The 11,641-nt window shown below is 46.8% G+C and overlaps 1 protein-coding gene across 2 annotated transcripts in view; it reads left to right on the top strand.

Annotated features, from left to right (window-relative positions):
• BRF1 (BRF1 general transcription factor IIIB subunit) overlaps nucleotides 1-10,715 on the top strand; it is a 319,000-nt gene extending 308,285 nt beyond the window's left edge. For both annotated transcript variants that reach the window (XM_070751063.1, XM_070751072.1), the window contains 2 exons: nucleotides 344-512; nucleotides 10,317-10,715. In XM_070751063.1, the coding sequence (XP_070607164.1) occupies nucleotides 344-512; nucleotides 10,317-10,354 (207 nt within the window). In that variant the 3' untranslated portion in view covers nucleotides 10,355-10,715. The remainder of the gene's footprint in view (nucleotides 1-343; nucleotides 513-10,316) is intronic.
• Nucleotides 10,716-11,641: the final 926 nt, after the last annotated feature.

Raw genomic sequence — 11,641 nt, forward strand, 5'->3', positions numbered from 1 at the left:
GTCTCAATTGTAACAATTTTGTAACTGAATTCAATTAGCTTCCTTAGCACTCCGACGCAGAAGTTACCGGTCCTCTTCAATTGCCGGGCCCCCCTCATTTTTTAATTTGCCCGGGCCCCTGACGCCAGTCCCGGTAATACTGCCCTATCGGCGGCCCTGGCTATTGTGACTGAATAGAATGGAGTTTACTATCCTCTACATTTACTTGGCACAAGCTTGGATATCACTTTCTTAGGTTGAAGTTTTGATAGAATGAAAATTGAAGTGAGCGAAACAAATTCGTAGTTGGATTCTTAAGGAAAGGGTGAGGATTTTTAAAAACAATTTTTTTCTTCCTTTATAGGCGGTCTTTCCAAGTACTCAGACCGAAACTGAAAAGGTCGAAAAATCAGGAACTGTGCTGGTGGAAACTGGGCCAGTGTCTTATAATCATGAGGAGGATGTGGAAGAAGAAGAAATTGAAGAGGAGGAAGATCATTGTGTCAGCGCCCTTCAACTAATGGGAGGAAATGGTAGGCTGTTTTATGTACCTGAAGACCACACACACACACACAGAAACCCTAAAGAGGATCCCCACTTTCCAAATAATCTATAATGACATCTCATATAAAAATATCTGTGTGGCTGCTGCTTCTCAGTCTCTTGCCAGCAAATTTTATAGAGATCCTGTAGGACTCAGGTCAAATTTATTTATAGAAACATAGAATCATAGAAGATTGATGGCAGAAAAAGACCTCATGATCCATCTAGTCTGCCCTTATACTATTTCCTGTATTTTATCTTAGGATGCATATATGTTTATCCCAGGCATGTTTAAATTCAGTTACTGTGGATTTATCAACCACGTCTGCTGGAAGTTTGTTCCAAGGATCTACTACTCTTTCAATAAAATAATATTTTCTCATGTTGCTTTTGATCTTTCCCCCAACTAACTTCAGATTGTGTCCCCTTGTTCTTGTGTTCACTTTTCTATTAAAAACACTTCCCTCCTGGACCTTATTTAACCCTTTAACATATTTAAATGTTTCGATCATGTCCCCCCTTTTCCTTCTGTCCTCCAGACTATACAGATTGAGTTCATTAAGTCTTTCCTGATACGTTTTATGCTTAAGACCTTCCACCGTTCTTGTAGCCCGTCTTTGGACCCGTTCAATTTTGTCAATATCTTTTTGTAGGTGAGGTTTTAGTTTTATTTATCATATTCAAGAACCAGAATGACCACGGAGGAAAGGCCGGTTTGATTGCATAGAACTTGCTGGACAGATGCATTGGAAAGTAGAACACAAACCTTTGGTTTCTATTCTAAACTATGTACTCCAAATGACTTTTAAAAGTTAATTAAGTGAACAAGGATATAGATTATCAATTAACACTTAATCTTTTTCATAAATGGATTATAGCCTCTGGTTTCCAAGCATAAATAACAATCATATAGCCAGTAAATAATATTCAATAAGGAGAATGAAGGGTATACCTCTGTTTGAACTACAATATAATTGTGTATTAAAAGTTTTCATTACCATATAAATATGTACCGGTACATATCGCCAGTGCTTTGATGTGGAATATACTAATTGTGAGATCTTACAGTGTCATGGGGAGGTGGCTGGGTGGAGTGTTTATTTACTGTGTATGTTTTTCAATACTTTTAATTTAGCAATGGATGCTGATTTCAACTTTTGTGTAGGAATTGTGGGATAATCATAACACGTTGGCTTGATTTGAGTGGAAAGAAAGTACATAAACTGTAGGGATTTCTTTTTCCTGTGGCATATGCAATTATAATTGCATTACCGAAACACTGTGCCCTAAATTTGCATGTCTGTATTTGCTGCAAGAAAGTAGTTTTGTTTCAAGTCCCGCACCATGGCCAGTCACTCCAGTTCAAAAACCCTATCACCTTGAACTTTGCCAGCTCTGTAACTCCCAGCTGGTGTCATTTTTTTGGTCTCCGTGCTGCTCTTGGTGAGGCAGCTACTGGCTGTGTCTTTCCCTTTTTTTAAAAAAGTATTTTTATTAATTTTTAACAGGTTTAATATACACACAACATAAAACAGTGCATAGTGAAATGTACCCACCACCCTTACACACACACATATCCCACCACCAAATCGGGGGTGTTTCTTATATAATCCACTTTGACCCAAGAGCAATATATCTATTTACATATTATAGAGTGATTCCAATTTATTTCTTGTAGCTTGGTCTCGGATTCTACTCATCATATATCGTCTTGCCTTGTCCCACCGTCCCATCAGTTGTCTCAATTCAGTTTCATTATCCAAATTTATCCTTTTATCCATAATTTCAAATTGAATATGGTCCACCATGTACCTATACCAATTTTGCATTGTCCATTTTGTCGCATCCTTCCAACCCAAAACTATTACCGCCTGAGCGCTTTCTATTGCTGCTTGTTTTATTTCTCTAAATTCTCCCATCGCATTGCTTTTAACTAGTACTGCCATTTCCTTACTGGTTGTCCATTGTATGTTTAGCATTCTATTAATGTCCTCTTGCACTTTTTGCAAAATTCCTGCACTATCGGGCATCTGGGTGTGTCTTTCCCGAGTCATGTAAGTGTGCGAGGCCTTCTAAAGCCTCACCAGATGGTCATGCGCAGTCTCAGGAAAAAGGTCTTACCCAACCAGCATCAGCCTTGTGAAGGATCACACTGGGCGTACCTCATCAGCAGGAGAAAGAAGATGGCAAAGTTCAGCTAGTGCAGAGTTGTTAATCTCACAGCCTGTGGGCTGGATCTGTCACGCACTGGCCATGCACAGTTTACCAAAAGGGGAAAAAGTTGTGTCAACGTGAGTTTGACACCCCTGAGCTAGTGGAATCAGAGTAGCAGAAGCAGCAGAGTGTAGAGTGGCCGAAAGGGCAGAGATGGTCTGGGGGAGGAGATAGGTAGGGGAGGTGAAGCATTTCTGTGGTTATAAGGGTAGGCAGGCTAACTAAGTACCCACATTTTGATAAGATAATTGCAGGGGCACTGCAACCACTGTAATTTTGGGAAGTAATTTTATATAGAAGATCAATTTGGTGTAGTGGTTAAAAGCACGGGATAAGAAGCTGGGGGACTGTGAGTCACAAATACAACTGGATGATCTTGGCCACTCACTCTCTCTGAGCCCTGGTGAGAAGGCAGTGGCAAGCTGATTCTGAATAGCTCGGCAAGAAAACTGCCAGAAGTAATTCAAGCCATCTCTAGACGTAAACACTGACTCAAGCATTTAAAAAAAAAGGTTACCATAAGGAAGAAATATATTTGAACACCATAAAACTTGTTGCTGTATTGTTTACATTGTATTCTGTGAGCTGCCCTGAGTCTTCGGAGAAGGGCAGCATATAAATATAATAATAATAATAATAATAATAATAATAATAATAATAATAATAACAACAACAACAACAACAACAATAACAACAAAACAACAACAACAATAATAATAACAATAATAACAACAACAACAACAACAATAATAATAAAAAAGAGCACAATCAGATGAGATGAAATTGAAAAAGAGGTTTCATAAGAGCTTCTCAAGGAGGTAGGTAGGATTAGTTTAGATCACATATTACATAGCTGGGTATAATAGAAAAATCTGTGAGGTAAATGATCAATATACTTAGGAATTAGTTAGCATAAATATTCCTAATAAAACTCTTTTGTTAGAACTCTTTATACCAGGAAGGAGAAACTGGATTTCTTCAAGGGCCAGACCAGCCTTTTAGTCCTCCGCAGACCTGGGGGGGGTGGGATAGCAGGGGACGGCAGGACAGATGCCTCCTGTAGTACCTTGCTGGCCAAAATGGGGCCCACGGAAATTCATGTGTGGCCTCCCTGTGCCTTGTTTTTACCTCCATAGCTTCTTGCAACACTTTCTGGCCTGTTTCCAGCCTGTTTTCAGTCGCCAGAGCGTGGCAGATGGCCGTGAAGGATGAAAACTGGGCATGGGGGATGTACGCAACCCGTTTTAGCCCTCAGAGGTACCGCAGGCCAGTCCTTTGATATTTCCAGGCCGGCCCATGGGCTTGATTTAAGCACCCCATGGGCCGAATCCAGCCCAGGGGCCTTGACTTTTACACCCCTGCTTCTCCAATGCACTTGCAAGGAGAGTCCAGGATGGGTAGTTCTCAATCTGATTGGTCGGGACTGAGTTTAATTTTAATATTAGGCAGGCACCGCCCCCTTAGCCCTCCAGTCTAAAAACTCAGTCGCAGTAAAGGGACTTAGAGTTAGTTTTCTCTTCAATAAATGTATATTTATTGTGTTTTTTTCTATGTATTAATTCTTTTATGTCTTTTTCTTCTTGCAGGTGCAGTTGGGGGAAAGTTTTCCTCATGCAGCCCTGGATTTAAAACCTCCAGTGGGTTTCATCCAGGGGCTTGCTGCTCCTCCGTTGCAAGCCGGTTTTTTTGGAGTGAGCACCCGGGGAGACTACCTCCGAGGTAGACCCCGGAGGAGAGGAAGAGGTTGACGCCTCGGGAGGGTCCGCCCCGCCCGTTGCGAGCATACCTGGGATCGCTGATTTGCCTAGGGAGGCTCTACAGCAGGGGAGTGGCACCGCGCCCCCCCCGCCCCCTCGACATCAACAGAGGACTGGACTGGAGCCGATTGGCAGATAAATACCGGCGGCAGGGGAAGTATCGGCTGAAGCCGTTTTCCCCCAGGCGTTTAGAAAGAGGCAAAGGACGGGCAGGTCAGAGAAACGTCCCGCCCGCCTCCTGGGTAATGTCGCGCCGGCCATCTTGAGAGCCCGAAATTGAACGGGCAGGCCGGTTCGCGCTCGGCGAGCGTCTCTGGTTGCCAGGACGACGGTCCGGCGGCCATGTTTAATGACGCAATTTTCGCCGGAACGCCTCAATCATTCCTCAATTGGCGCCAAGTGTCTCCTCTTCCCGGGGCACGCAGGCGCAGTCCTCAACCGAGCAGTTACAATTGGCGGTCTTTATTGCTAGCGTTTGCGAAGCACTACGATACCGATCAGCGATCTCTGTGAGTAAATTGAGGAAGCGCCTTTTATACTATGGCTGAACAGTCAATTCCGGCCGGGGAGGAGGCCAGTGTCACCAGGCCTACTACCCCCAAAATAAAGCCTCAGAAGCAGAAATCCTCGCAGGGGGCAGCTCTTAGAGAGGCTGAGAAGCGCATTAAAGCGCTAGAGAAGCAGTTGGAATCTTCTCAGAGGGCTGGGGGTCCACCAACTACGTCTGCCCAGCCCCTCATTACCATCCCTCCGCCGGTCTCCCCCGTATTTGCTCCAGGGGTTGTAGGCTCGGCATCGGAGAGGGATTGGTCACCGGAGAGGCCCTTCCAACCCTCTACCTCTTCTAGGCCTGAGACATCCACTTTTGCGAAACAAGCAGCATGGCATACCTCCTACTCTGCTCAACAGCCAGTCCTTCCTCACTGTGGTCAGGCACAAACAGCCACTTTCACCCCTACGGCTGCTGGATTGCGCACTGCACAGGATGCCTGGCAGAGTATGCCCCAGGCCTTACAGGACCTTGTTGTCAGTGCCTATACGCAGGGTCAAGCAAGCGTGGCTCAGCAACAGCCACCACCTGCGGGCCCTATTCCATCGAGATTCAGGGACCCCTGGCTTGCTCCAGTTTCTCCTTCCGGCTTGGAGTCCAGGGATGAGGATGAATTTTCCAGGGATGACTTCAGCGAGGCGGAGGACGAGCTCTCCGGCGATGACCAGCCACCGGAGCTTCCTGCATTACCTGGCCTTTTCAAATCCGCCCTCTTCAAGGTCCTGTTGAACAAGGCCAAGATGACCATTGACCAGGCGGGCGAGGGAGGTCAGGGTGTTCCTTCGGCACCAGGTCAACCTTCAGGGGGCCTCTTCGTGTTCCCGAAGCAGGAGACTGTTAACGTACCTTCTTCTCATTTATTTCTGGAGACTGTGCAACGGCCATGGGAGAGCCCTGCGACGGGGCAGGGCCCGTCCAACTTGGACAGACGCTTTTACACCTTTGACCAGGCTATGGAGGACCTTCTGGAGTTGCCTACCGTGGACAAGCCGGTCACCAGCCTGGTCTCCAATGCCCTCGTCCCTTCGGAATCTCAGGAGGGGTTAAGGGCCGAGGACAAAAGGGCGGACAATGTTGTTCGCAGGACCCATCAAATGGCGTCTTGGGCCGTAAGGGCAGCCTCGGCAGCCTCTTTCTTTAATCGGGCTACGCTCCTCTGGATTAAAGACATCCAGTCCAGAGTTGATCCACAGGATGCGAGAATGCGCCAGGACCTGAACAAGCTGTTAGCGGCCACTGAATTTTCCGCGGACGCAACAGTCAATGCCGCTAAGTTCGCCTCTAGAGCGATGGCCTCGTCGGTCGCATCCCGCAGACTCATCTGGTTGCGGAATTGGCAGGCCGACGTGAAGTCTAAGTGGGCCCTTGCTTCTTCCCCGTTCAAGGGCAAGAAGCTCTTCGGAGACATCTTGGACGATGTATTGGTGGAGGACAGGGACAAGAAAAAGGTGATGCCCAACTCGACCAAGAAGCAGGGAAGGCGTTTTACCCCCTACAATCGGAGACAGCCCTTTTGGAACGACTCCTCCTCGACCAACAACCAGGGGTCGAGGTCCTACTTTACTGGATCCTTTGGTCAGGGCTCCTTTCATTCCGATAGGACCCAACAATTTGACCGCACTAGAGCCTTCCAGGGCCGACGCCCCTTCAGAAGCTCAGGCAGGGGGTACAGAAAGACTAAGTGACTTTCCTGCGGACACTCCTCTGGGCGGCAGGCTAATCCACTTCTCGGACGTCTGGTCAGACACCTCATCGGACCCCTGGGCGACTGCCACGGTTTCTCAGGGCCTAAAAATAGAGTTTCTATGCCCTCCTCCTTGCCGCTATCTGCCTTGTCGTGCCCCCTTGGACATTCCCAAAAAGAGGCTCCTATACCAAGAGGTAGCTCACCTGAGGGAGATTGGAGCCATCGAGGAGGTCCCTTTGCCTCAACAGGGTACGGGATTCTACTCGGCTATTTTCTTGGTTCCAAAGTCGTCAGGGGGGGCGCGGCTCATTCTGAACCTTCGAGGACTAAATCGCTACGTAAAATACAGGAGGTTCAGAATGCACTCTCTACGCTCCATTCTGGCTGCCATCAGACAAGGGGACTACATGACATCCATAGACCTAAAGGAGGCTTACCTCCATGTCCCCATTTTTCCGCCTCACCGTCAATATCTGCGCTTCAGTCTAGATGGGGCCCATTTTCAGTACAGGGCCATGCCTTTCGGGCTTTCATCGGCCCCAAGATCATTCACAAAGCTGCTAGACGTCCTAACAGCTGGTCTCAGACAGCGATCGGTGCGCCTACTCGCTTATCTGGACGACATCGTGATTCTGTCCAGAACAAAGGACCTGGCGTTGCAGGACTTACACTTGACAATTCAGTCGCTACAGGATCATGGCTTTTCGATCAACTTCGAAAAGAGCCACCAGAACCCCACGACTCGGCTGGCTCACCTGGGAACCTATATAGATTCCAGGAAGGGCCAGGTCTTCCTGTCCCAAGAGAGGCAATCTACCATCAGGGAAATGATTCGAGGCCTGGCGTCACAACAACGCCCTCAACTCTCCTTCCTCTCCAAGCTTCTCGGGACACTGGTGTCATGTATCGACATCGTTCCATGGGCCAGGTACCACCTACGCCCCCTCCAGTGGTTCCTTTTACCGTTCCAGAGAAGGAAGATCAGTCACTCCCACCTACAGGTGCATCTCGACTCCGGGGTTCGACGGTCCTTACAGTGGTGGGTATCCCCAGCCCTAGCAAAGGGTTCCCCCTTTCTGGAACGATACCCTCTCACGGTGACAACAGACGCCAGTCTGACGGGCTGGGGTGCCCATCTTTCATCAAATTTGGCCCAGGGCCTCTGGGATCCATCGGACCTGAGGAAAGTCAACATCAATTTCCTGGAATTGAAGGCAGTTTCCCTAGCTCTCCTGAGTTTCGCAGACCTGATAAGGGGTCAGCACGTCCTAGTCCGAACCGACAACGTCTCTACCCGGTCTCACATCAACAGACAGGGGGGGACTCGGTCTCGACGACTGATGAGGGAATCGGAGGCCCTGCTCAGGTGGGCGGAGGTCAATCTAGCTTCCCTGTCCGCGGAACACATTTCAGGGGTGGAAAACGTGTGCGCGGACTGGCTGAGCCGGGAGACCTTGGACCCAGGGGAGTGGATGCTGGACCACACAATTTTTCTGGACATTGTACACAGGTTTGGGAATCCAATCTTAGACCTGTTCGCTTCTCACAACAACTCTCAACTCCCACGCTTCTTCTCCCGCTTCCCGTCACCGGGTGCGGAAGGGGTAGACGCCCTTCGGCTACAGTGGCCACCAGGACTTCTGTACGCATTTCCGCCAACCTCCATCCTTCCCAGAGTAATCCGGAAGATTCTGGAGCAGCGGGCGGAGGTGCTGCTGCTGGCGCCCTACTGGCCGCGCCGCAATTGGTTTGCGGACTTGATGCAACTGTCAGTGTCTCCCCCCTGGAGGATTCCGGATCGCAGGATATCTCTCTCTCAGGGCTCGATCTCCCACCCAGAGCCTCAATGGTGGCAGTTGACCGTGTGGAGATTGAGCGGCAACACCTAGAACGTCATAACTTACCAGATTCAGTTATCAATACAATTCAGGCTGCGCGCAGACCTTCGACAAGACGAATCTACCAGACAACCTGGGCTTCCTTTTCCAGGTTCTGTGAGGAGCGGGAGGTGGACCCACAAAAAGCTTCCCCTCCCTTGGTCTTAAGTTTTCTTCAATTGGGCCTAGAAAAAGGACTAGCGCCCAACACCTTACGTCGTCATGTGGCCGCCTTATCCACAATCATAGGCGGGGATGGTTATAGGTCCCTCGCCAGACACCCTTGGGTTAGGGACTTCTTGAAAGGGGCCACCAACATCAGGCCACCACCAATTCATCGCTTCCCATCCTGGGACTTGTCGTTGGTGCTTCATGCCTTAACGGGTCCTCCATTTGAACCGCTTCGCCATATATCGCTCCGTTTGTTAACACTCAAGACTGCCTTCTTGGTGGCGATCACATCTGCCAGGAGGGTCTCTGAAATTGCAGCCTTCTCTACTAGGGAGGACCTTTGTAGATTTCATCCTGATAGAGTTGTATTAAGATTGGACCCAGCCTTTCTCCCTAAGATCAACTCTACCTTTCACAGGGCACAAGAGATTGTGTTACCAGACTTCTGTAGCCATGGGACTCATCCTTCGGAACTGCGGTGGCATAAACTCGATGTGAGACGAGCTTTGAAGGTTTATATCCGCAGGACCCAGGGATTCAGGATTTCGGAGGCCTTATTCATCTCCTTTGCAACTAGGACCTTGGGCACTAAGGTCTCGTCTAGGACGATAAGCCGTTGGTTGTGTGATTGCATCAGGGAGGCTTACCGATCTAAAGGATCACCTGTTCCACAGGGACTTACCGGACATTCCACACGCAGTACGGCTACGACAGCGGCCTGGAGGACCCAGGCCTCACTAGAGGACATTTGTAGGGCGGCCACTTGGGCGGCTCCGTCTTCATTCATCAGACACTATCGAATTGACTCCTTTGCTTCTGCGGAAGCAGCCTTTGGGAGGAGGGTGTTACAGCGGGTGGTTTCCTTCTCAGAGCCCCCGGTCCGTCCTTCTCCCTCCCTTAGTTAATATCTTGGGTATATCCCATCCTGGACTCTCCTTGCAAGTGCATTGGAGAAGGACCGTTGAAACTTACCTGAACGGTCTTCTCGATGCACTGCAAGGAGAGTCCAGACCCGCCCGAATCCGGGACCGGGGTCCTTTTGGAAGGTGGTGGGTTTTTGGTTGTTTGGACGTTTTTGATCACCTGAGGGTTTAATAAAATAAGTTTGTTAGCTTTACTGCTCCTTCGTTTCCTTTAGACTGGAGGGCTAAGGGGGCGGTGCCTGCCTAATATTAAAATTAAACTCAGTCCCGACCAATCAGATTGAGAACTACCCATCCTGGACTCTCCTTGCAGTGCATCGAGAAGACCGTTCAGGTAAGTTTCAACGGTCCTTTGCACCTTTAAGATATTTGATACTTTACAAGTTATAGTAATTTATTCACTTGGTGACTTAGGTGACCCAACTTTAGTTCTTTTCAAGTGCTTTAGTTGATTAAATTCTATTTTATTTATTTGTAGGTTTTATACTTCCCTGTTCATTTGTTTATTATACCGGTAGGGACTATTTCTATGCCCTGAATGAACTGTCTAGCTTGTGATAGACTATCTTGTGATGATGTTACTGCATCTAATAATTTTCCTTCCTTTGTTTTTAGATTATGGCTGTGATGTGGAAGATGATGATGGGTATTAAACCTTTCTGTCTCCAAACGGAGATTGTGGGAGAAGCCACTAATTGTAAAAACAACTCTTCCTGCCTTGGAAACTCTTCTGTTTGCTATGGATTCCTGTCAGTTTCCCTTGATCTACAGGCAGGCACTGAAGCTTGACTTTAGAATACTTGAAATGTTTCTGATTTGGATCATGACATAAAAAAAAAATTAACTGAAGCATCAGTTCCAGAGATGAAAGAAGAGCCAAATGGCTACCCAAACTTCCTTTGGACTTACCATGTCCTGGATTCAAATGTATATATTGCTGTAAAAATGTGTACAGAGAAGAATTGTTACAGAATGCTCGACTTTTGTGTGAATATATTTGAGACTTGAACTTTTTTTCTTTAAGTGAACATTTTTGAGTTGCACTGTTTACATCAATAGGATTCTCAAAGTTTGTTTCTGCTATAACATCCATATTTTCATGCTTCAGAAGAGGTGAATCATATCAAAATGGGCAGGCAGCTTCCTTTGGAAACAAGTTCAAATGTATTCTTTGTTTGTTTGTTAATACTATCCTAGGGTCAGACAATTGCTTGCCTGTAATCTCTATGTCAGTGTAAGACAGCAGTTATGTTTCTTGTTTTCAATTCCTTACAAAAAGTTGCTGTATCAGAGTGGAGACCTCATGGGTGTTACTGTTGTTCAAAGCTTCTTTGCAAGGCAAATTATTTTGTGTTCCAAGGAAATTAAGCTAGGTCTTCTTTTACTCTCACTGCTACTATTAGAGATGGGGCAAGCAAAGGCTAGGCTGACCACAGAAGGAAGAATAGCTCCACAGATTAACACCTGCACTCTTTTTTTCTGACTAAGGACCATTTCACAAGCTTTCTGTGCCCTATTCCAGGTTTTGTTTTGTTTTTTTAAAAAAATTTAAAAACAAGATGATATCTCAGGGCAATTTCTGTCTTCTTGGCAGAAATGTCATTTTTCTCCATTGTTCTCTTTGTTTTGTTTTTTTAAGCAAGTGTGAACTTATTTTTTTTCTCTTTGATGCAAAGTAATTTTATATTATGTAAGGATGTATTTATAGCTCAACAGTGCAAGAGGCTCATCTATCCCACATTTTATCAGTTGATCCGTTCGTATAATTAGTACCCTAAGAAATGTAAAACAGACTAGTAGTTTCTTCACTTAAATTGTGTAAGACAGATTTTTCTGAATTCTCATCCTTCCTGGTTTTGCTCTGGTTCCTGTGGCATTTTTTGTACCACTACATTTATTTGTTATTAGAAGCAGAAGCGTTAATGACACTTTTCATCTTT

Source organism: Erythrolamprus reginae, chromosome 1 (genome assembly GCF_031021105.1).
Source record: "Erythrolamprus reginae isolate rEryReg1 chromosome 1, rEryReg1.hap1, whole genome shotgun sequence".
NCBI lineage: Eukaryota > Metazoa > Chordata > Lepidosauria > Squamata > Dipsadidae > Erythrolamprus > Erythrolamprus reginae.